This window comes from Magnusiomyces paraingens, assembly GCF_902498895.1.
Source record: "Magnusiomyces paraingens strain CBS 517.90 genome assembly, contig: contig3, whole genome shotgun sequence".
Classification (NCBI taxonomy): domain Eukaryota; kingdom Fungi; phylum Ascomycota; class Dipodascomycetes; order Dipodascales; family Dipodascaceae; genus Magnusiomyces; species Magnusiomyces paraingens.
In genome coordinates this window covers 2,783,590-2,809,248 of record NW_022474069.1, presented here as the reverse complement: position 1 = coordinate 2,809,248, position 25,659 = coordinate 2,783,590, and the positions used below count along the sequence as shown (strand labels likewise).

Below are 25,659 nucleotides of genomic sequence, written 5' to 3'. Positions count from 1 at the left end.
AGGTTTTTATTTTATTTTATATTTGTTACAACAATATTACTAACTACTTAGTTATAACTATGGATGAAAAAAAAAACCGTTTTTTTTAATTATTATGTAATTACAACTACATACCTAGTTTGTTACACACTTCGTTTACATAACAATTGGTAATTACTTACCTCATTTAATACCTTCGCGAACCAACTTTAATATCTCTTCTATTCTTCTTCTTCAAATAAACAAAAAACCTTTAAATTTCAAATTTCAAATTTCAAATTTTTTTGTATTGCTTTATAATAAAAAAAAAAAAAATTAATAATAAAACTTATATAAAATGATATTCAATTAGAAAAAAAAAATATTTAGTAAAATAATATTTACACAACAAAGAGTAACTGACTCTCTTACTGCTCAAGAGCAGGCCCTGGAATGGCCCCTGAGGGAACACCCACTACAGGCTTTCTACCCTTGTCCTTATCTCCACCATCCCGTTTATCTCTAATATCCTCACTCTTGACTACTGTGTTAGTCACTGTCTTTTCCTTATCAAGCTTAGACCCTTCAACTACCTTCTCAATCTCCTCCTTGTCAAGAGTCTCATACTCAAGTAACCCATTGGCCAACCGCTCAAGCTCAATGTGCCGCGCCTTAAGCATCACCCGCGTGCGATCCTCAGACTCCACCAGCAACCGTCGAATCTCTTGCTCAGCAGCGTGCCGTGTACTTGCCGACCAGTCATTCCAATCCTCAGACAACTGTACAGGTCCAATCTCATCTGACATGCCAAACGACGTCACCATAGCACGGGCCACCTGGGTCGCTGCTTTAAGGTCCGAAGAGCATCCAGAAGTCACATTCTCAGGACCATTCACCATTTCTTCTGCAACACGGCCTCCCATGCACACATCCAACCGGGCCAACAGCTCCTTGCGAGTTTGATCGTACTTGTCCATCTCTGGCAGCTGGAAAGTAATGCCCAGAGCAGAGCCACGGGGGAGAATCGTTGCCTTGTATAGCGACGTTGCGCCAGGGGTATACAGTGCCATAATGGCATGGCCAGCCTCGTGGAATGCTGTGTTTTTGCGCGACTCTTCCGTCAGCACCATGGTTTTACGTGCAGCACCAAGTAAAATCTTGTCCTTAGCCCACTCAAAGTGTTGCATATTCACCGACATGGCCTTCTCCTGGGATGCATGGATAGCCGCTTGGTTCACAAGGTTCATCAAGTCAGCACCGGAAAATCCAGAAGTACCACGAGCAATGACGGAGGGGTCCACATCTTTAGCCGTTTCCACCTTCTTCATGTGGTGCTTGAGAATGGCGATACGCCCGCGCACGTCGGGTAGATCCACGTGCACAATCTTGTCAAAACGGCCGGGTCGCGTGAGCGCCTTATCGAGCATTTCTGGGAAATTTGTTGCCGCAATGAAGATGACGCCAGTTGTTTGCGAAAAACCATCGAGATCAACAAGCAGTTGGTTAAGAGTTTGCTTTGAGTAGGCATGGTCTTTGGGGTTTCTCTTGCCACCAATGGCGTCAAGCTCATCGATAAAAACAATAGCTGGGGCTTTTGCGCGTGCGGCGGCAAACAACTCACGCACACGCTTAGCTCCCACACCAACGTACAGCTCGTCAAATTCGGAGCCACTCATGAAAAAAAAGGGCACGCCAGCCTCGCCAGCAACTGCACGGGCAAGCAAGGTCTTACCAGTACCTGGGGGGCCAGTCAGCAAAATACCCTTGGGGAGTTTGCCTCCAAGGCCAGTGAACTTGGAGGGGTCTTTAAGGAAATCCACAACTTCTTCGAGTTCGGCACGGGCTTCATCAACGCCTTGGACGTCTGAAAAGCGCACTGAGGATTGGGTTCCGTTAGGGTCATCAATGATTTTAGCCGAGGAGATCTCTGGCGAGGCACCACCTTTAAAGATGGACGGGGAAGATTCAGAAAAGAAGGAAAGTCCAGTCATGATACCCCAACCAGCAAGACCCATGGGGATGAGCCATTTAAGCCATTTGAGAATGGTGGCCAGGGGTGACTCATTAATGACGACGTGGATGGGTTCTGCAGAGGTTCCACGAAGAGCAGCAAGCGCAGAGGCTGAGAAAGCGGATGCTGCACCGGCACCGGCACCAGCACCAGCACCGACGCCACCCTGGTCCAGAGAAGCTGCAACCTGAGCAGCCTTGTCAAAGTCGCCAATGGCTCTCAGGGCAGCAATATAAACCTGGGCTGCTTCTGGGGATCTAGCGACGGAGGGTGTTTCATAACGTGAGATGACCACATGGGGGTAGTTTGCTGCAAGCAGGGTCTTGAGGAAATCAGCCTGGATGGCGGGGTTTGCGAGGGCTCTATTTGCCTGAGTTTCTTTAGCATGGAGCGACGACGATAGACTTTGAGGCGACTGTTGTTGTTGCTGAGACTGCTGTTGCTGAAATGGCCATGGGAATAGCGACAGCGATCTATTCTGGTTGAGCAGCAGGCGGGCCGCCTGTCGTTGTTGTTGCCGTAGGGCAGATTTTGTGGTGGCGATTCTGAGCATTTTTGGTGGTTGTAAAAGGTGTGTGGATAAAGAATGGGAGGTTTTAAAAAGTTTGGTGGCAGTGATTTATTTTTTTATTTTAATTATTTTAATTATTTTAATTATTTTAACAAAATTTAACCAAATTTAATAATTTCAATAATTTTTAATTTATTTTAATTTATTTTAATTTATTTTAATTTTTTTTAAATTTATTTATTTTACAGTCACATGACCAGTCTATTTCTGGAGAGTGCGGAAAAAGTCCATGCACGCGGTAAAGACCACCAACAGAATACCACCGCCGGGTCCAAGACGCAACACCTTGGGGAAAAAGCCCTTGTAGAGTGCCCCAAAGCCCTCCTCCTTGTAAACAAGTGCAACTGAAGGAATTGTCCAGTTGTACTTGGGAATAACACCGGCAACGCGGGTTGTGTTTTGGATGCGGCTCTTGACGACATCAAAGGGTGTATTGAGCATGGTACCGACGGTACCACCAATGGCACCAGAGATGAGATCGTTGCGGATCTTAGCAGAGTTGTTTTCGGGTTTGGGCAGCATGTCACGGACAGAGAAAATGATACCAAAGTAACCAGCGTTCCAGGAAATGTGGCGCCAGAGAGTAGCCTCAAGACCGTTGTAAAGAGCAAGCAGACCCTCTTGACGAACAATGGCTTGGAAAACATCAATCATGCCCTTGTACTTAGAAGACTTGTCCTGGAGACGGATCTTGACGAGCTCGAAGGGAACAACGACAAAGGACTCGGTAGCACCGGCAGTGGCACCTGTAAGAATGGCCAGAGGTTGGTTCATCTTCTCCACTCCAAAGAGATTGCGGTAAAACTTTCCCCACTCATCATTGGCAGCAAACTTAGTGGCACGCTTGGGAGCCTCCATGAGGATAGGAGCACTAATACCACGGTACAGACGGGAGAAACCTTCCTGCTTGACAATCTTGGACATGCAGTCAAACATATTTTTGTAAGCCTCTTCACCATTGGGGCCCTTGACCTGGAGTTGCATGCGCGTCTTGACCACATCCAGAGGGTACATGACGAGAATCTCTGAGATACCGGCAACGGCACCGGCAGCGAACTGGAAGTGGAAAGGAAGAGGTTCTAGAGATGGCGTTAGAATTGGCTTGGAAGGATTGAAGAGAATGACTTACTAGCGTCGTTGGACATTTTGGTGATGGTGGTGGTGGTGATTTTGTTTGGGGGGGTTCTGGTTGGAGGAGGAAGAAGAAAAAAAAAAAAAAATTAAAAGGGGAGAATTTTGAAGACAAAAAAAAAATTCTCGGGAAAGTGGAGTTTTCAATGTAGAAAGAGGGGTAAGTTACCGGGTACGGTACGGGACGATAATAATGGACGGGTCACGAAAAAACGTAGTTAGGCACGAAAAGAGAATGGAGTTACTGAAGGTAACTTGTTATCAGTTATCTGAAAAAAGCAGAGAAAGAAGGTGGGAAATTTTTATTTTTTTTTTTTTTGCCGCGCCTTTCTTTCTAAAGACTTTAAATGGATTTAAATGGATTTAATTAATTTCAATTAAAGGAATTTTTTTTTAATTTTTTAGAAATAATTTTCAAGTAATGTTAAAGAAAAAGAAAAAGAAAAAGAAAAAAGAAGAACTTCTGATAAAAAGTCAGTGTGATGGACATAATTATTTCATAAGAAAAAAAAAAGTGGGCCGTGTAAAAATATTCGATATAACAGATATTAAAATAAAATAAAAATAAAATAAAATAAAATGATAAGATTATTATAATTTGGACTTTGATGACTTTGATAAAAAAATAAATAAATAAACAAAGTGATAACAACAGAATGGTCTTTTATTTTTATGGACATGAATAGATAAAACGCCTATGATTTTGTACGCCAAAGAAAGTCTACTAATACTATCTATAATATCTTTATACAAGTCTAATCGGTTGCAACAAACTTGTTAAACTCTTACAAACAAGCAATACAATCCATCTACATGGTCATGTAGATGTGATTTATTTTTTCTTCTATTTCAAACGAAATAAATAAAAAGCCTGGTTGATGCTTATTTACTAATTTATTATATTTCTCTCCAGATTCTTTTTCAACAGCTCTGAATAAAAAGATAGAAGCGTTTCTAACTAGTGCAGCGCTTATCCGATCAATTAAAAATGTTTGTCTCTATCTGGTCTGGAATAATATGGAAAACAGCCCACAAAAAAAATTGCAGCATCTTAGCACTATATCAGTTTTGTTCTCTCTATTTTAATATATATATTAAAATAGAGAGAACAAAACTGGTTCTATATAAAAATATTGTAAAAAAAAAAGAAGTCTTAATTGATCTAAATCAAGGATGATCAAAATTGATTTAAAAGATAAACTAGGTTTTGATTATTTTTTTACTGGCAAAGGTGAGGTCAATCCTTTTCCAATTATTCGGCAATTAAATGAAATAAAAACAAAGAAAAAAAAAGGGTTGACATGAATAGACAAAAGTCAACGATGATCATCATAATAACGCTTAATGGTTTTAACGTATAGAAGTTGTGTGTCTTTAAGTAATTCCAAGATGAGTAAAAATAAGAGGTGGAGGAAGTAGCATTGCTACACAAACAACGACAATAACATGGAGCAAAAAGCATACAATTAATTGATTTAAGAATTAGTATTCAAAAAAATAAATTAAAAATAAAGGTTCAAATATCTAAGGGTCTAGATGGATAAAGGGATAAAAGGAAATGTATATCTATATATATTTGTTGGGGATGGTGAGGGGAATACTAATATCAATTTCGATACCAATTTCAATATACAAATTAATAATATATTGATCATAATACAGATGACGGTGATTACAGGAATATTAACGTTCGCGCCATTATCGATGACAACACAAGCAGCCTCAATATTGTGAGAATGGAAAAAGAAGTAACTAAAAAAAAAATTAAATGAAAAAGGGTTCAAGAGGACAACAGAATTAGAAAATTGGTTAATGAATAATCACCAAAATTCAAAGAAATATTCAAAAATAGCAAAATAGGAGTTAGGGGGTAAGGTGTAAGCCCACAAACATGATAAAATAGGAGAACAGAAAGGACAATGGGTTGATTCTCCACAACACAAAACAATCGACAAAAAGGCTGCATTATACTTTCGTCAATGGTAAACGTGGTTCCTCTGGTAATCCAAGAGGTGGTCAATATGCAGGGTAAAGGTCGGCACTCCTTGATTAATCTTTGACCAATCATCAAATCATTGAGTAACAGAAAGCACAATGGGTCGATTCACCACAACATAATCGACAAAGAAGCTGCATCACACTTTCATCAATGGTAAACGTGGTTCCTCTGGTAATCCAAGAGGTGGTCAATATGCAGGGTAAAGGTCGGCACTCCTTGATTAATCTGCGACCAACCATCGAACATTGAGTAACGGAAAGCACAATAGGTCGATATAATGGTGTTGTAAATTGTAGTGAGGTAATGGTATGAATGTGAGTGTGGTAGTTGCTTGCAGAAGCAGTTGCCGGTTGTTACAAACGATCTTCATAAGTTCCTTTAGTTTATCCAACATGTGTCTGCGATAATGAATGCATGATCATTAACGATGGATGTATAGAGTTGTTTTGATTGAGGAGCCGATAAATGAACCTTTTGTGGAGAACCATGACTGTATAGCTTTGGAGTTGAGAGAATTGCATGATTGTCTAAAAGAGAGTTAGTTCAATGAGCTAAGTTTTGGGGGTATTGGAATGAGTAGACTTACCAAAACACGACTGCAACAATAACAAAATCAATGATGGCAAAGGATGACGGTAGAGCTTTGGAGTTGAGAGAATTGCATGATTGTCTAAAGAGAGTTAGTTCAATGACCTAAATATTGGGTACATTTGAATAAGTAGGCTTACCAAATGATGACTGCAACAATAACAAAATCAATGATGGCAAAGAATGATAGTTTAGTCTTGAGGTTGAGCAAATCATATATTTGTCTGGTAAAGGGTTAGATCAATGACCTAAGTATTGGGTGCATTGGAATAAGTAGACTTACTAAAAGACGATTGCAGCATGTTGAAAGTAATAATTTTAAAGCAAACAAGGATGCTAGTGAGTATGAATATCGTATGATATGGTAATTAATAGATCATAATTGATAATAGTGATAATAGTGATAATAGTGATAATAGTGATAATAGTGATAATAGTGATAATAGTGATAATAGTGATAATAGTGATAATAGTGATAATAGTGATAATAGTGATAATAGTGATAATAGTGATAATAGTGATAATAGTGATAATAGTGATTCATGGTTGGCAGTAGTGGTTTACGGTTGGTAATAGTAAATAATAGTTGATAGTCGTAGAAGGTGATATAGTTATAGGGTAAAGATTAAAAAAATAAAAAAAAAATAAATAAATAAAAGAATAAAAAATTGCCGAAAAGAATGAATGATAATTGAAAATAGATAAAAAAAAATCAAAAAGGCATGAGGACAGCCTTTTATTTATAACTCCATAGCTCTTTATTATTTTAAAATTTGACTTCTTTATATTGGAATTTCTCAACCAAATAACATAATTATGAGAGAATCAATAGCGAGGGGCAAGGACGATACTCTTCAATTAATGTACCACCAACCATCAAAACATTGAATAAATGAAATCATAATGGGTCGATGTACCACAACACAAAATAATCGGCAATGAGGCTGAATCATACTTTCATCAATGGTAAACGTGGTTCCTCTGGTAATCCAAGAGGTGGTCAATATGCAGGATCAAGGTCGGCACTCCTTGATTAATCTGCGACCAACCATCAAACATTGAATAACTGAAAGCATAATGGTGTTGTAAGTGGTAGTTAGGTAGTGGTAGTAAGGTAGTGGTAGTAAGGTAGTGGTAGTAAGGTAGTGGTAGTGTAGTAAGTGGTACGTGAAGTGGTACGTGAAGTAACAGTTGAAATCGTCGATGTAGTTGAAGTCGTCACGTCTGAATAACCGTAATGATAAATCCCTTGAATTTACCTTGGATGAGATGTCAGGTTTGGGACATTCAGTGATATAGTCATATTGATTATCTCGATTACAAAGGAACCTATGATAATTAATGTTGAAGATTTAGCATTGACCTCGAGCCGATCGTATATTTTTTCTAGTAGAGAGTTAGATTAGGAACCTAAATATTAGATGCGTTCGTATATGAAAACTTACAAAAAGTAGGCTTTAATAATAAAGGAATTAATGATGGCTTGATATGATTATATGCTTCCGAGGTTATGTTTAGGGGGTCTATTAGAATGTTAGATCAATAACTTGGGCATTGGGTGCATTGGGTGCATTGGGTGCATTGACATAAGAAGACTTACCAATAGACGACTATTATGTATAAAGGGATAATAGTGAAGAAATGTGAGGGAGAGTGTTTGTGAATAGTGTGGTGTGGCAAATAGTTGTTGATCATAGTTGATAGTAGTTGATAGTAGTTGATAGTAGTTGATAGTAGTAGATTGTATTAGATGGTAGTAGATGGTAGTAGATGGTAGTAGATGGTAGTTGATAGTAGTAGATGGTAGTAGATGGTAGTAGATGGTAGTTAATAGTAGTAAATGATACTGGATGATATTTCTAGAGGTAAAAAATAAAAATGAATAATAAAATTTGAGAAAAGTGAATGGTAAAAGAAAAGAAATAAAAATCAAAAAGACGGGGAAAATCACTTTTATTTATACCTCCTTACAAATATCTTCAATAACAATAAAACTTCTTTTTATGGAAATTTTTTAATAAAATAAAAACCAATATATCATTGATCCTGTTGTGGATTTTTTTAACTATCCATTTTTTTTCACATGCTAAGATAAGTTTCTTAGAAAGCCAGCCTAGTATTATAAAGGTTCATACTCCTCATAGAAGTATAAACTAGAAGCCATACAGACATTCAACAATTTGGGGTATTGGATATAAGTTTTGAAAATATAAAATAAACAATAAATTTTAGAACGAAAAAAAAACATAACAGATTTGATTTCGAGCAAGCTTAAATGCAAATTGTAAAAGGGAATCATGGACAAGTATTTGCAGGTGGTTAATCTAGGTTCGTGATGAGGATCAAAATAAGGATTAGGAATAGGGCTGTGGTAGGGCTGTGGTTGTAGTTAAATTTTAATATGACCACTAAAAATCCTGTCTCCCAAAGTTTTTTTTTATTTTTTTTCTTTTGTTAAATCTCTATATTTTTTTATTCTGATTTTTTTTTCATTGATATTAATTGATTTTGATCTTTATTACCGTTTTAAATATAATTCCATTAACAGTCTTAATACTTTATTTTCTCGCTCTGTTATACCTCTCTATTTTCCGAATTTTTCTCTTTTGGCATCGAGGTTTACATTGACAACTTCCCCAAATATGGCTTAATTGCAGCTCATAAGAACTATGAGTTCTACAATATAAACTCTACACCATCCTATTAATTGATTTTGTAATTCCTTTTAGTGATATTTAGACTTTAAATTTCTTGAAAGTTACTCCGATTAGTTTTAGAGAGCCGATATATCTATCACAAAAGATATCCTCCTCAATCGGTTTCTATCATCTTCCAGCAAAAGATTCTTAGCATGAAAGTGCATAAATGTTTTTTAACTTAAAATTTTTTTCAATGAGAACCAACAAAATAACTGTTTCCAACTTGCTCCACTTGCGGTTGTAGCTTTCCTTTTCAATTCCAAACTTTTGTAACCATTAACCAAAATTGTTTATGACCCACATCAAACTGAACAGTGGTACTCAAAATCTCATCAAAGTCCTATTCCGGTTTTTTGATAATGTAGAAAATTTAAATTAAATTATAAATGTACCATCAAATCGATTTGGATTGTTTTTTTATTTAGATCAGTTTCAGCATGTTCCTTCTATAATTTGATGATTCATGAAAATATTGGTACGAAGTATATATTTTGTAAAATTAACGGCGAAACTGTAAGGTGTGGGGGAATTTTAGTATATATTTTTTGAACTAAAGATTTACTTCTGTCTATCCACATACCGACTTACCTTTTACTTAAACACTTATACATTTATTATATGAGATCAATTATAGTTTCAGATGTTTCAATTGAAGAGCCTAATTATTTCTGATAACAGTTATGGAAGCATAATCAGAATTTTTTTATTTTGGACATATTAAAATATATTTTAATTCTTTGCACAGTATTAAAAACAGTCCCAGTAAAAATATATCCTAAGTTTCCTCAATGTTCTTTCTATGGAAAAATTTTAAAAAGTCATTGGCTCCTACTTTTTGTATATTTAAGAGGAAATGTTAAGCAAAGAAATTGGTTAGTAGTCTTTTTCCTATTAACTGTAATTTTTTGTAGTTTATTTGTGACTGCAATAATACCATACCTCGAAAATGTTCAGGAATATGCAAAATTCACACAAGTTAAAAGAATCTTGGAATTATTTATTTGGTGATATCTTACCAAGATAACTTTTAAACTTTGCCAATAATTTTATTATGTCCTGGTACTTTTGAATCTCGGGTATCAGTAAATGCTGAGTCAACTTCATCATGATGAAGTAACTTATCAGTTAAAAATTTGGACTATCTAGAATATCCTACTTAAAATCACTTTCTATAGTATAAATATCTATTGCTAGAGGCAGTGATTTCAAGACATTAATTTTTTTTTGATTCGTAGAAGCGAGTATGCAGTCTTATTGAATAATTTAAGACCTAATGATATAACAAGACATATATTTATTGCACTACTCAAAACAAGCTTCACAAATACCATAATGTTAAAAAGTTTTCCTCTTTGCTGTGAGTTTTCTTTCAAGTGTTATAGAAATACATAACATCAACATCGGCGCTAGCGATTTTATTTCTACTATATAGCTATCCGTTTTAACAATCTACTTTTGAGTTGACTTTAACATTTGAATCGACAAAAGCCCAAAAATAAGCCATGTAGGTTAAGAGTTGGATATAAAAATCTATTGTTTTATCAAGAGATCTGAATAGGCATAAAGTAGAGGTATAACTGTTAGGCAAAGACAGCTTGGCGCAACGAAAAAAAAGGGTGTAACCAAGAACAATAATGCTGGGGAGGTTACCCCTATAACCTCCCTTCCAATTTAGTATTACGAGAGTTTAAACTTCAACTAAGGATCCAGGGTACTACGGTAAACAGAATGGTCGACTCTTTATTCAGTATAATTAAACTCAGAAAATTGCAAGTTTCATCTCCAAAAGAGAAGACACAGAATGAAAGTGGAAATAGATCCAATAGTTTTGAGAGGATAAAATTTGGTTCTCCCAGTTGATCGAATCCTTGAATCAGGGCTAATCTTCAGGAATAGCCGTAAGAGGCAGATCGAAAGAACTGGTGGTGAAAGAGACAAAGAACGATTAAAAGAATATCATTGAAGGCCATAACCATGGAAACGGTAAATATTGCTCTAGAATTAAAGTGAAAACAAACCAAAAAAAGGTTACTGAATTGATGAATATAAATTATATATAAATTATATATAAATTTATATATAATTCCTTTAAAGGATAAATTAAAGATTGAAAATATAGTGATTTAACGAAAGAAAAAAAAAATAAGAAAAAAACTTTGGGAGACAGGATTTTTAGTGGTCATATTAAAATTTAACTACAACCACAGCCCTACCACAGCCCTATTCCTAATCCTTATTTTGATCCTCATCACGAACCTAGATTAACCACCTACAAATACTTGTCCATGATTCCCTTTTACAATTTGCATTTAAGCTTGCTCGAAATCAAATCTGTTATGTTTTTTTTTCGTTCTAAAATTTATTGTTTATTTTATATTTTCAAAACTTATATCCAATACCCCAAATTGTTGAATGTCTGTATGGCTTCTAGTTTATACTTCTATGAGGAGTATGAACCTTTATAATACTAGGCTGGCTTTCTAAGAAACTTATCTTAGCATGTGAAAAAAAATGGATAGTTAAAAAAATCCACAACAGGATCAATGATATATTGGTTTTTATTTTATTAAAAAATTTCCATAAAAAGAAGTTTTATTGTTATTGAAGATATTTGTAAGGAGGTATAAATAAAAGTGATTTTCCCCGTCTTTTTGATTTTTATTTCTTTTCTTTTACCATTCACTTTTCTCAAATTTTATTATTCATTTTTATTTTTTACCTCTAGAAATATCATCCAGTACCATTTACTACTATTAACTACCATCTACTACCATCTACTACCATCTACTACCATCTACTACCATCTACTACTATCAACTACCATCTACTACCATCTACTACCATCTACTACCATCTACTACTATCAACTACCATCTACTACCATCTACTACCATCTACTACCATCTACTACCATCTACTACTATCAACTACTATCAACCACTATCAACTACTATCAACCACTATCAACTACTATCAACCACTATCAACTACTATCCACTACTATCCACTACTATCCACTACTATCCACTACTATCCACTACTATCAACTATGATCAACTATGATCAACTATTCCCCATACCCTACTATCCATAACCAATCCCCCTCAATTTTTTTTTACTATTATCCCTTTAAACATGTTACAGTTATCTATTGGTAAGTCTTCTTATGTCATTGCGCCCAATGCCCAAGTTGTTGATCTAACATTCTAATAGACCCTCTAAACATAACCTCGGAAGCATATAATCATATCAAGCCATCATTAATTCCTTTATTATTAAAGCCTACTTTTTGTAAGTTTTCATATACGAACGCATCTAATATTTAGGTTCCTAATCTAACTCTCTACTAGAAAAAATATACGATCGGCTCGAGGTCAATGCTAAATCTTCAACATTAATTATCATAGGTTCCTTTGTAATCGAGATAATCAATATGACTATATCACTGAATGTCCCAAACCTGACATCTCATCCAAGGTAAATTCAAGGGACTTATCATTACGGTTATTCAGACGTAACGACTTCAACTACATCGACGATTTCAACTGCTACTTCACGTACCACTTCACGTACCACTTACTACACTACTACTACCTTACTACCACTACCTTACTACCACTACCTCACATCCACTACCTAACTACCACTTACAACACCATTATATCAACCCATTATGCTTTCAGTTGTTCAATGTTTGATGGTTGGTCGCAGATTAATCAAGGAGTGCCGACCTTGACCCTGCTTATTGACCACCTCTTGGATTACCAGAGGAACCACGTTTACCATTGATGAAAGTATGATTCAGCCTCATTGCCGATTATTTTGTGTTGTGGTACATCGACCCATTATGATTTCATTTATTCAATGTTTTGATGGTTGGTGGTACATTAATTGAAGAGTATCGTCCTTGCCCCTCGCTATTGATTCTCTCATAATTATGTTATTCGGTTGAGAAATTCCAATATGAAGAAGTCAAATTTTAAAATAATAAAGAGCTATGGAGTTATAAATAAAACGCCGTTCTCCTCCCTTTTTGATTTTTTATCTATTTTCAATTACCACTCATTCTTTTCAGCAATTTTTTTTTATTCTTTTATTTTTATTTTTATTTTTTTTCTTTTATTTTTTTTAATCTTTACCTTTACAACTATATCACCTTCTACGACTATCAACTACTAATATTTACTATTACCAACCATAAACCACTACTGCCAACCATGAATCACTATTATCACTATTATCAATTATAATCTATTATTTACCATATCATACGATATTCATACTCACTATCCTTGTTTGCTTTAAAATTATTACTTTCAACATGCTGCAATCGTCTTTTAGTAAGTCTACTTATTCAAATGTACCCAATATTTAGGTCATTGAACTAACTCTCTTTAGACAATCATGCAATTCTCTCAACTCCAAAGCTCTACCGTCATCCTTTGCCATCATTGATTTTGTTATTGTTGCAGTCGTGTTTTGGTAAGTCTACTCATTCCAATACCCCCAAAACTTAGCTCATTGAACTAACTCTCTTTTAGACAATCATGCAATTCTCTCAACTCCAAAGCTATACAGTCATGGTTCTCCACAAAAGGTTCATTTATCGGCTCCTCAATCAAAACAACTCTATACATCCATCGTTAATGATCATGCATTCATTATCGCAGACACATGTTGGATAAACTAAAGGAACTTATGAAGATCGTTTGTAACAACCGGCAACTGCTTCTGCAAACAACTCCCACACACTCACACACACTCACACACACTCACACACACTCACACACACTCACACACACTCACACACACTCACATTCATACCTCACTACAATTTCCAACACCATTATATCGACCTATTGTGCTTTCCGTTATTCAATGTTTGATGGTTGGTCGCAGATTAATCAAGGAGTGCCGACCTTTACCCTGCTTATTGACCACCTCTTGGATTACCAGAGGAACCACGTTTACCATTGATGAAAGTGTGATGCAGCTTCTTTGTCGATTATGTTGTGGTGAATCGACCCATTGTGCTTTCTGTTACTCAATGTTTGATGGTTGGTCGCAGATTAATCAAGGAGTGCCGACCTTGATCCTGCATATTGACCACCTCTTGGATTACCAGAGGAACCACGTTTACCATTGATGAAAGTATGATTCAGCCTCATTGCCGATTATTTTGTGTTGTGGTACATCGACCCATTATGATTTCATTTATTCAATGTTTTGATGGTTGGTGGTACATTAATTGAAGAGTATCGTCCTTGCCCCTCGCTATTGATTCTCTCATAATGATGTTATTTGGTTGAGAAATTCCAATATGAAGAAGTCAAATTTTAAAATAATAAAGAGCTATGGAGTTATAAATAAAAGGCTGTCCTCATGCCTTTTTGATTTTTTTTATCTATTTTCAATTATCATTCATTCTTTTCGGCAATTTTTTATTCTTTTATTTATTTATTTTTTTTATTTTTTTAATCTTTACCTTTACAACTTTATCACCTTATATGACTATCAACTATTTTTCACTATTACCAACCGTAAACCACTACTGCCAACCATGAATCACTATTATCACTATTATCACTATTATCACTATTATCACTATTATCAATTATGATCTATTATTTACCATACCATACGATATTAATATTCACTATCATCCTTGTGTTCTTTAATATTATTACTTTCAACATGCTGCAATTGTCTTTTGGTAAGTCTACTTATTCCAATGCACCCAATACTTAGGTCATTGATCTAACCCTTTACCAGACAAATATATGATTCGCTCAACCTCAAGGCTAAACTGTCATTCTTCTCCATCATTGATTTTGTTATTGTTGCTGTCGTATTTTGGTAAGTGTACTTATTCCACTTTACGCAATGCTTAGCTCATTGAATTAACTCTCGTTTAGACATTGACACGATTCACCCAACCTCAATGATACAGTCATGGTTCTCCACAAACGGCTTCTTTACCGAAACCTCAATCAAAGGGACTTTATCTGTGTATAGTTAATGATCATGCATACAACATTGTGGTCACATCTTAAATAAACTAGTGGAACAGGTGAATATCGTTTGTGACAACCTGTATGTACCACTTCTACTTCCACTTCAACTACCCTACGTCCACACACACACACACATGCACATACACACTCACATACTCACATTCATACCTCACTACAATTTACAACACCATTATATCGACCTATTGTGCTTTCTGTTATTCAATTTTTGATGGTTGGTCGCAGATTAATCAAGGAGTGCCGACCTTGATCCTGCTTATTGACCACCTCTTGGATTACCAGAGGAACCACGTTTACCATTGATGAAAGTGTGATTCAGCCTCATTGCCGATTATATTGTGTTGTGGTGAATCGACCTATTGTATTTTCAGTTATTCAATGTTTTGATGTTTGGCCTCAGAATAAACAAGGAGTGCCGACCTTGACCCTGCATATATATGCAATATATTGACCACCTCACGGTTATTGAGACGTACCACGTCGACTATGAATGATTCATTTTATGCTTCATTAGTTTATACAGCTTTCATTATGTTTTAGTAATCTTGCGTAGCTTTAGCATTTTGTATATTTTTTTTATGCTTTATATTCCCTACCTTGACTAGCTTAAATTCTCCAAAGCTGTGAATAAGATTTTAATTTGTTTGCTAGGTTTTAAATCATTTAACATGATGCTGGGGACATTGAAATTCTTTGGAAATTAATTTGAACTTGTAACAGACATGAGCTGAATTGAAGCATTGAAGGCAATCTGTTACAACCATCTAGTGGAGAGTTCCTTTGTTGGTGATGATTTGCAATAATGTAGTACCTTAATCTTTTATTAATACTGGACGCGTTAAAGCTTTTGAATCAATCAATATAACCTCCTTCTATTTCTGGCTAAAGGTTCAGAAACAATATTTATAAACTTGGAGTTGTATGTTGAGGTTCTAGTAACTAATATTTTCTTTTTTAAACAACGTTTTCCCTGTGTTGCCAGTTTGTGACTATAACTTGATATATATATCTCTAATATTTTGACCAATTAATAAGCTCTTGCGTGGAATTTCTTTTAATGGAATTTAGCAAAACTCAGTTTATTTCACTATAATTATAGTTTTCATAAAACACTTTTCACAGAGAGTTTCAAGATTTTTTCAATATTTTTTTTTATACGTCTTTTTCTCAAACAGCATGTTTTGCCCATAAAAAAAGAAAAATAAAAAATATTTTGATAGAAGTCCAGGTTGAGTTAGTTTTAGAAATTATGGGCCAGCAGAGTTTGAACTTCCCACCCCACAAATATCCAGCAATAAATAATATTTCAATTCAAGATAAGAAAAAGTAAATTTACCATAAATCAACTTAAATATTTTTTATTTATTTATTTTTTTATTTTATTTTATTTTATTTTCATTAAATTAATTGATAAAAAAAACTACTAATACACTTTACATAATGACCTCGTTCTTGACGTCAGTCTTGATTTCCTTGTGGGGTAACACAAGGACGTTTTGGACATGGACTTCATCGGCCACAGAAACATTGGACGCAAGAATGGTGACACCATCGGGAGCGCCAGATGCAGGAGTATGATGGCCAGTACCCTCGACACGGGCCCATGCGCCAACTTTCGAGTCGGATGAAACAATGGAGTTGAGAACCACAGAGTCGTGCTTGAGCTCGACGCCGCCGAGAACAATAGAGTCACGAACACGAGCACCAGCGCCGATCTTGGCATTGGGGCCAATGGAGACGTTAGGACCCAGTTTAGCAGAGTCGTCGACTTGAGCCGAGGGGTCTACAAATACAGGGGGGACGATAGTAGCAGAGGGGGCACGGAGACCAGGGGCTGAGGGGTTAGCTTGGAAGAGTTTTTGGAGGTAGAGGGAGTTTGCAGGGACGGCGGAGCCTGCAGTTTTAATTTGGAGCCAAAAGTCTTTAGTTTCATAAACATAGAAGGAGCCAGTTTGAGGGAGACGCACAAGAACGTCTTGTTCGAGACGAAGAACGTCTTGGTCGTCATCACCGAAACGAGATGCACTAGCTTCATCACGAGCAGTTTTAGCCTCTGCAATGGTGTCGAAAATAGTTTTATCAAAGAGGTAGACACCAGCATTGATGAGGTTTGAGACTTTAGACTCTGGTTTTTCCACATAATGAAGAACACGGCCAGTTTTGGGTTCGGCCACAATGCAACCATAATTGCGAGCCTCATCCTTGTGGACGCGAGTTCCTAGAATGACAGCCTTTGCCTGTTTTTCGAGGTAAAGAGTGTCAATTTCTTTAAGGGGGAAAGAGCAGCAAACATCTGCATGGATGACGAAAAACTTTGAGGGATTACCCTTAAGGATTTCATCACGGAAGTGGTAAAGGCCACCTGCGGTGCCCATGGCTTTGTATTCACGGAGATACTTGATAGAGATACCAGGGTATTGTTTTTGGGAATCGGCAATGAAATCCTTAAAAACTGCGTCATCATAGAAACCAATGAGAAGAATTTCTTTAATAGAATCGATACCAGCAATGGCGTCGATTGCATGGGACACAATAGGTTTGCCAGCGACTGGGAAGAGGACTTTAGGGATGTCAAGGGAAAGGGGGCGGAATCTGGTACCACGGGTTCCACCACCGACGAGAATGAGAGCTTTAGAGGGCATTTTTTTTATTAAGGATTTGATATTATTTGAGAGAAGTTTGAAAGAAGTTTAAAAGAAGTTTTAAAAGGATTGTTGTTGTTGTTGTTGTTGATGTATAATGGTTGGAATGTACAAGTTGGCAATTTAAATATAAAAAAAAAAACGTGTTAGGAAAGGAAAGGAGGTTTTTTTTTTTTTTTTGGGGGGGGATTTTTTTTCTTTTTTTTATTATATGAGTAACTCAAAAGCAATTAAAAAAAAATGTCATTACCATCATCATCAACATCAACATCAACTACTACTACTACTACTATTATAGTCAAATTTAGTACACCAAAAGTCCCAGATTTAACTGTAGATGTTCCAGATATTTCAGCTGCAACAGTACCTTGGCTTAGGGCTACAATTAGAGAAAAGGGAGGAGGTATTTTAACTAACCGTCGGTTACGATTAATTGCAAATGGACGTGTATTAGATAATTTTGCTTCACTTGTTCCGCGGGTCGGAGCTCCTCCAAGAGTTTATATTCATTGTGCTGTTGGAGATATTCTTTCACCAGAAGATTTGGAACGTGAAAGTATGGAACAGCAACAGCAACAGCAACAACAGCAACAGCAACAGCAACAGCAACAACAACAACAACGAGAGACTACATCTACAACAGAAGAACCAAGAGGATTTGACCGATTGGCAGCAGCTGGATTTTCACAAGAAGATGTTGCACAATTACGTCAACAATTTTCAAGGTTATATGGAGATGTTGCTGATGCAAGGGATGCTGATCGTCAAGCTTTACAAGCTGCAGGTGGTGCAGCTCCGGAGCTTTCAGGACCATCATCTGATCTTGCACAATTAGAAGAACGATGGCTTGATTCTGCTGCTCCTGTTCCTGCTCGTGGAGATTATCTTGATGATTTAGTTGGTTTACTTGCAGGAATGTTTCTTGGAGTTTTTGCATTATTTTTATTAAAAGAACCGAGTTTGGCGTCTCGTCGAACAGGTCGGTCGGTACTTGGCGGAGTTGCCATTAACGTGGCGTTTGCTGCTGTGCGGCTATTTTTCTAATGTGTGGGTTAGGGTTTTATATAAATAATTAAAATAATTAAAATAATTAAAATAATTAAAATAATTAAAATAATTAAAATAATTAAAAAAAAAACTACGCACTGCCACCAAAAAAATTAAAAAAAAAAATTAAAAAAAAAAAATTAAATAAAAAAATTTTTTTTTTTAATTTTTTTTTATTTTCCCCCACCTCAACAGAAGCTTAAAGGAACTTTTTTTTTTTTTTTTTTTTTTTTTTTTTTATCTCTCAACCTTTCACAACCAACCAACAAACAAATAAACAAACACCCGCCACCCGTCACCACCACCACCACCACCACCACCACCACCACCCCTTTAAAACTCATCACAAAATGGCAACAATTGCTGACACTTCTAGAGACCCTTGCCCAATCGTCATTCTTAACGACTTTGGTGGCGCCTTCTCAATGGGCGTCATGGGTGGCGCTGTCTGGCACGGTATTAAAGGTTTCCGCAATTCTCCCTATGGCGAACGACGCGCTGGTGCAATTTCTGCAATCAAACTACGTGCCCCAACTGTTGGCGGCAACTTTGGTGTTTGGGGTGGTATTTTCTCCACTTTTGATTGTGCTGTCAAGGCTGTCCGTAGAACTGAGGACCCATTTAATGCTATCATTGCAGGATTCTTTACTGGTGGTGCCCTTGCCATTCGTGGTGGCTGGAAAGCTACTCGTAACGGTGCAATCACTTGTGCATGTGTCCTGGCCGTCTTTGAAGGTGTCGGTATTGCCTTCCAACGCATCATGGCCCCCCAGAGCATGCCTATTGCTCCAGAGATTCCTGAGACTCCTCTGCCGGCGGCGTAATCGGGGGTTTCCTTTTTATTATTATTTTATCTCATTTTCTTCTCTCTCTATCTCTCCATCATGAACCCATTTAGATTGCACTTGGATCGCATCTAGGTAACTCCTAGATTACTTCTAGATTATTTCTAGATCACTTCTAGAATACCTCTACCTCCAATCATCCATCCTCTACCTCCAAAAATCTTTTTTTTTTTATGTTTTTTAATGAAGCCCTTTTTTTTATGTTGTATTATTTGTTGTGATTTATCTGTCTGTATATAGTCCATCCCTATAAAATTTGAAATTTTTTTTTTCTTGTCTATAAAAAAAAAATCCTTTCCTTCAAGTGTAAAAAAAAAAAAAAAAAAATTTTTTTCACTCCAAAAAAAAAAAAAATTTCTCTCAAAAAAAAATCAAAATCAAAAAATCTGCCAAATCCTTTTTTTTTTTTTTTTTTTTTTTGACTCTTTCAAAGCTTTTCCATTTCATCTTGGAACTTCCAAAAGTGTTTAGAAGAATCCTTACAATGGCCAAAGGCCAGGTCTCGTCAGTTCCCGTAGCCACTGCTGCTGCTGCCGTTGCTGCTGCTCCGGTCGCTGCTACTGCTACTACTACTACTACTACCACTATCACTACTACTAGCATAACCACACCTACTGATACCACAACTCCTACTACCACCCAACAACAACAACAACAACAACAACAACAACAACAACAACAACCAAAAGATGTCCCGGAAGGCATGTCAGTCGTTGCTGAAGGTTCCGCATCTATCCTTATGCCTAAAGACAAAGTCTTTTATAATCCTGTCCAACAGTTCAACCGTGATTTATCAATTGTCGGTATCCGTGCATGGTCTAATCTACACCAAAAGACCCGCTCCAAAAAAACAAAACCAGACTCGACCAACGGACCTACCAATCAAGACTCCAATTCTTCTTCAGAAGTTTCTATAGAAGAAAAAAAAAATACCCATGAAAATGCTCATGAAAATACTCATGAAAATATCCTAGATGATAACCCAAGAGATGCTAAAAAACCACGTGTCGATGAGCCTCGGTATCTAGAAATCCTCGAGGCCCTTTCTGCATCGGGCTTACGTGCAATCCGGTACGCTGCAGAAATCCCAACTGCTAAAACAGTCCTAGCAAATGACTTTTCTGCAGCTGCTGTTGAATCTATTCGCTCAAATGCTAATTTCTCAAACGTCTCTACACTCGTCCAACCCGTCCATGGAGACGCTAATGCTCTCATGTACTCACGCAAATCATCTCCTGTCCATATTGTTGATCTCGACCCTTATGGATCTGCAACACCATTCCTTGATGCTGCTGTCCAAGCCCTTGTCTCTGATGGTCTTTTACTTGTAACTTGTACTGATCTTGCTGTCCTTGCAGGAAACGGGTATCCAGAAAAATGCTTTGCTCTCTACGGTGGACAAACCCTCTACGCTGATGCACGACATGAGTCTGCTCTCCGATTGGTTCTAGGAACTATTGCAAATACTGCTGCCCGTTACGGTCTTGCTATCGAACCCCAGCTGTCTCTTTCCATTGACTTTTATGTCCGACTCTTTGTTAAAGTCAAACGATCTCCACAAACTGTCAAACTTAATGCTTCTAAAACAATGACTGTAGCTCATTGTCAAGGCTGTGGTGCAACTACTACACAACCTTTAGGCAAAGCTACCTCCAAAAAAGGCCAAACTAAGTTTGGTTATGCCCGTGTTACAGCTCCAGGATCAGAATGCCCCCTTTGTAAGGGCCCCGTGGTTGTTGCAGGTCCCATGTGGGCCGCACCAATCCATAACCATACCTTTATCGACGAAATGCTATCTGTCCATGCTTCCATTTCCAATGACCCAGCTGTTGCTCCATTATATGGTACTCTCCCACGTATCCAAGGCATGCTTTCTGCTGCACGTAATGAACTTGAGGATGTTCCATTTTATGTCAATGTACAATCTCTTGCATCTACCTTACGCGCTTCATCACCACCACATCGTACGTTTCTTTCTGCCTTGTGCAATGCAGGCTATCGTGCTTCTTATTCCCATGCACAGGCTGGTGCTGTCAAAACAGATGCTCCTTATAATGTTTTACTTGACATTATGAAGGCATGGATTATTAAGGACCAAGATGGGAAACTTTCTAAAAATCTTAAACCTGGAAGTCCTGGGTATGCAATTTTGCAAACCCCCAAGCCTACTATGGAAATCAACTTTGAAGACCATCCACGTGCATTAGAACTTGAAGAGTTTCGCAAATCGAAACTTGTTCGGTACCAAGTTAATCCCACCAAGAACTGGGGGCCTAAAGCCAAAGCTTCAGGTTAAACTTTGAGTTTCCATAATTTTTCTAAAAATAAAAATAAAAAAAAAATTAATTAATTTTAAAATAAAAAATAAAAATAAAATAAAATAAAATAAAAATAGACTTTTGCTCTGATTGAATGTATATATTCTTTATATATGAAACTTGTCGTCAAATGGACTCGTCAAAGGAGGTCCGTCTTCTCGAGGATTCAAGTGACGCGGTGGAAGATAGTCCCGGGTCGAGGAAGATGATGAATTTTCCTCTCGTGCAGACTTGTAGCTCACAAAACTATTTGTTGGGCTTGTTCTAAGACTACTACTACTAGTTGTAGCAGCAGCAGCTGCTGCTGCAGCTGCTAGATTTGGAGCCCCGACTGGAGTACCAGTCACAAGTCCAGGCCGGGTTCTTTGGGCCATACTTGTAATTGTAGTAGTACTAACCTCATGAATTTCATAACCTCCATCTTCATCACTCTCGGATTCTGAGGAATCATCTGAGGAGGAATCATCCGAATCTGAATCTGACGCAGGAATAGGTTGTACTATGATATCACTGCTACTACTTAAAGCCCCCTGAGTATGAGTCCTTGCAGAATTAGAAGAAACCGATTCAGTTGCTGCTGGTCCAACCCTACGTACTTGATGAACTTGATACTCATCATCATCATCATCATCATATTCTTCCTCTGGAATTAGGTCTGCCTGCAGTCCCAGTCCTGTCAGCGCACGGCCAGCCGGCGCCACAGGTGTCACAGATATCCCACCAGGAGACCGAGGAGTACCTGTTATTTGATCCACATTTGTTAATGTTGTTGTTGTTGATGTTCCCGATCCAATGTCAACAAGCATTGGTCTTGCAGGGATAGCAGTCACGGTGGTTGCTGTAGCCATGGCTGCAGTAGACCCCCTATAATTGGCTGTTGCAATCGAGCTCCGATCCGGTGTACCCACACTACTTGGAGGAGTTCCTGGAATCGGTGTAAGAGCTGCTGTAAGACCCACACGAGTCGTAACACCTGGGATATATGCGATTGGAATGACAGTTGAAGAACGGTCAAGAGAAGCAGTTGAGATGCTAAATTGGGACATTGTAGTTGTTCTATCTCCGGGGATTTGTTCTTTAGTATTCTGTTCCTTTTCTTGCATTTCATCTTCGGCATATGCTCCATACTCTAAGGGACCTCCTTCCATGGCCTGCACGGGCTCAGTCCCCAAGGCACTACTATTTGCAGCCAGGTATGCATTATGACGGTTGCGTCTGCGCGGACGGACATAGAACCACCAGACAAGTGCTACAACTATCGCAATTGCAGCAACTCCTCCTACAGCACCACCGACTATTGCACCTGTATCTGAGGAGGAAGAAGTGGAAGTAGTATTTGTTGTTGTTGTTGTTGAGGAAGATGATGATGAAGAAGAAGATGAAGTAGTAGAGACTTTTGCACAGTAGGTTGTAGGACATGAGTCGCAAGATTGGGTAGTCATTTGGCAGATTTCATCATCTGAACAGGTAGGACATGATGGGACATCTGAGCAGACTACACAGGCCCTTTGAAAAAGATTTTTGAGGGCCAACGGCATTTGTATAATGAAGGAAAAGTTGTTGGTGATACTTGAAGATGATGATTAAGAAGAGGAGAAGGTTTTTTTTTTTTTTTTTTTTTGTATATGGGGGTTTGGAAAAAGAAAAAAGGAAGTTTTATATAAATGTTTGGTGGCAGAACGAAAAAAAAAAAAAAAAAAAAAAAAAAAAAAAAATTGGGAAAAACAAAGAAATAGATCACGTGAAAATGTTTCAGAAGAAATTTGAGACAAAAAAAAAAAAAAAAAAAAAAAAAATAAATAAATAAATAAAGAAATAAATAAAGAAGATGAGGAGGACTTTGGAATAATGAAGTTTTAAAAAATAAAAAGGGATTTAAAGATGAAGAAGAAGTTATAAGAAAAAAAAAGTTAAATGGAGGATATTTAAATGGAAAAAAAAAGAGGAAGTTTTATGAGAAGTTAAAGGATTATAAGTTGAATAGTGGAGCAGATCAAATGAAAGATTGTTAAGATTATATATATAGAATAGAAATGATTATCAGACAGTTCAAAAGTTAATCAATGATTCAGTTTTAATCTCGATTGACAAGTTAATCTATGATAATGATATTCTTAAAATGGATAAGAACAGAGACAAAAAAAAAAAAAAGAAAGAAACATTTTGAATATTTTTTTTTAAAAAATATTCCAAAAGTTTTATTTTCAATTTCATTTTGGATCTGAATATTAGTTGAGAATTTTTTTTTTTTTTTTTTTTTTTTTGAAAACTGTTATTTATATCATTTTATTGTATTTAATTTATTTTAAAAAAAGAAAAAAATAAGATTCTATTCAAAAGTATTTATATTGATGATTTTTATTTCAATTTTTATAATTATAAAATGAATAAAAAAATTAATTTTAAACAATTTTTTTTTTTTTATTGTTTTTATTTATTGGACGGAAAAACAATTTGTTAGTTATTAGTTAGTCCATTACAATCAACAAATTTTTTTATTTATTTTTTTTTTTTAAAAAAAAACTCAGCCTTCATTTCTTTATCATATATAGAAATATATTTTCAAAATAAAATAAATGAAATATAAAAAAAAATAAGGAAGTTTAAAAGTTGGGAAAAAAAAAATTTTTTTTTTTTTTGAGTCCTTATAACAATATTGCTATTTTACTTTTACTTTTACTTTTACTTTTACTTTGTACTCTTGTATTTAATATATTTAATATTTGATATGTGATTATATATATATATATATATATATGTGTGGGGGGTTACTTTTTGTATATAATAAAAAGATATAGATTTCATAATTATGATAGAAATATAAAAAGATAATGTAAAGTTAATTTCAAAGATTTCAAAGATTTCAAAGATTTCAAAGATTTTAAAGATTTCAAAGATTTCAAAGATTTTAAAGATTTTAAAGATTTTAATTATTATTTATTTTGGTTATTGAATTGGATTTTTATATATTTTTCATTTTGAAGTAAATGATTTATTAATTATATTATTATTATTATTCAACTTTTTTTTTTATTATCAATTAAACATCCATTAGTCCATCCAATATTAACATTAATTGTTATAAAATCATAAAAAAAATTCTTTCAATAAAGGAAAAAAAAAAAAAAAAAAAAACCAGGCTATGCTTTTATTTAAAAAATAATAAAAAAAAAATAAATAACTCTTATAATTATAGTTAAACTCATATTTTAACCATTTAAAAATCAATTTTTTTATTTTTTTTTAAACTATTCAATCTTTTTATTTCTTAAAAAAAAAAAAATAGAAAACCAACATATCACTTTGAACTTTTCTTTGGTGGCTGTGTTTGTTGCCTTTTAGAAAAATAAAAATTTAATAATTTTTTTTTTAAAAAATTTCCCATTTGGGCTATTTCTATTTCCTATTTAAAAAATAATTCAAATAAATTCAAATAATTCAAATAATTCAAATAATATTCAGCATCATCGTCATCATCAAAATTCAAAAATTCAAATAAATTCAAAAATCAGTTTAAAAAAATCAAACATCGGATAATTCTTTAAACGTTTAAACAAAATATACCTTAAAAAAACTCAAAATTATGAAAAAAAAAACCTTTCTTCTTTTAATATTTTCAATAAATCAACCAAAATCAACCAAAATCAACCAAAATCAACCAAAATCAATTAAAATCAATTAAAATAAATCAATGACGTCTTTATTTTTTTTATTTTTTTTTTTTTTTTTCATTTTCAAACTAATTAGTTAATAACAAAATACTTGCCTCGTTACTCCCTCCAATTCAACATCCCCTTTAACAGCACCCACCAAGGAGG

General features: G+C 35.7%; 9 protein-coding genes across 9 annotated transcripts; 4 read left to right on the top strand and 5 right to left on the bottom strand.

Moving 5' to 3' along the window:
• Positions 1–386: 386 nt before the first annotated feature.
• On the bottom strand, positions 387–2,522 carry SAPINGB_P004170 (uncharacterized protein; the record flags this gene model as incomplete). Its single annotated transcript, XM_031998885.1, has 1 exon — positions 387–2,522. One exon carries the CDS (start codon positions 2,520–2,522, stop codon positions 387–389), a length of 2,136 nt encoding a protein of 711 aa, XP_031854776.1.
• A 219-nt stretch (positions 2,523–2,741) lies between these two features.
• On the bottom strand, positions 2,742–3,685 carry SAPINGB_P004169 (uncharacterized protein; the record flags this gene model as incomplete). Its single annotated transcript, XM_031998884.1, has 2 exons — positions 2,742–3,619; positions 3,670–3,685. The coding sequence occupies 2 exons, from the start codon at positions 3,683–3,685 to the stop codon at positions 2,742–2,744; spliced, it is 894 nt and encodes a 297-aa protein (XP_031854775.1).
• Positions 3,686–6,048: 2,363 nt separating this feature from the next.
• Positions 6,049–6,560, bottom strand: SAPINGB_P004168 (uncharacterized protein; the record flags this gene model as incomplete). The annotated part of the gene is made up of 3 exons (XM_031998883.1): positions 6,049–6,197; positions 6,257–6,340; positions 6,542–6,560. The coding sequence occupies 3 exons, from the start codon at positions 6,558–6,560 to the stop codon at positions 6,049–6,051; spliced, it is 252 nt and encodes an 83-aa protein (XP_031854774.1).
• Positions 6,561–13,278: 6,718 nt separating this feature from the next.
• SAPINGB_P004167 (uncharacterized protein) lies at positions 13,279–13,647 on the top strand (the record flags this gene model as incomplete). The annotated part of the gene is made up of 3 exons (XM_031998882.1): positions 13,279–13,297; positions 13,356–13,439; positions 13,499–13,647. 3 exons carry the CDS (start codon positions 13,279–13,281, stop codon positions 13,645–13,647), a joined length of 252 nt encoding a protein of 83 aa, XP_031854773.1.
• Positions 13,648–16,422: 2,775 nt separating this feature from the next.
• On the bottom strand, positions 16,423–17,631 carry SAPINGB_P004166 (uncharacterized protein; the record flags this gene model as incomplete). Its single annotated transcript, XM_031998881.1, has 1 exon — positions 16,423–17,631. One exon carries the CDS (start codon positions 17,629–17,631, stop codon positions 16,423–16,425), a length of 1,209 nt encoding a protein of 402 aa, XP_031854772.1.
• A 240-nt stretch (positions 17,632–17,871) lies between these two features.
• On the top strand, positions 17,872–18,675 carry SAPINGB_P004165 (uncharacterized protein; the record flags this gene model as incomplete). Its single annotated transcript, XM_031998880.1, has 1 exon — positions 17,872–18,675. The coding sequence occupies one exon, from the start codon at positions 17,872–17,874 to the stop codon at positions 18,673–18,675; it is 804 nt and encodes a 267-aa protein (XP_031854771.1).
• A 353-nt stretch (positions 18,676–19,028) lies between these two features.
• Positions 19,029–19,502, top strand: SAPINGB_P004164 (uncharacterized protein; the record flags this gene model as incomplete). Its single annotated transcript, XM_031998879.1, has 1 exon — positions 19,029–19,502. One exon carries the CDS (start codon positions 19,029–19,031, stop codon positions 19,500–19,502), a length of 474 nt encoding a protein of 157 aa, XP_031854770.1.
• A 505-nt stretch (positions 19,503–20,007) lies between these two features.
• SAPINGB_P004163 (uncharacterized protein) lies at positions 20,008–21,819 on the top strand (the record flags this gene model as incomplete). The annotated part of the gene is made up of 1 exon (XM_031998878.1): positions 20,008–21,819. One exon carries the CDS (start codon positions 20,008–20,010, stop codon positions 21,817–21,819), a length of 1,812 nt encoding a protein of 603 aa, XP_031854769.1.
• A 129-nt stretch (positions 21,820–21,948) lies between these two features.
• SAPINGB_P004162 (uncharacterized protein) lies at positions 21,949–23,379 on the bottom strand (the record flags this gene model as incomplete). Its single annotated transcript, XM_031998877.1, has 1 exon — positions 21,949–23,379. One exon carries the CDS (start codon positions 23,377–23,379, stop codon positions 21,949–21,951), a length of 1,431 nt encoding a protein of 476 aa, XP_031854768.1.
• Between the last annotated feature and the right edge of the window lie 2,280 nt (positions 23,380–25,659).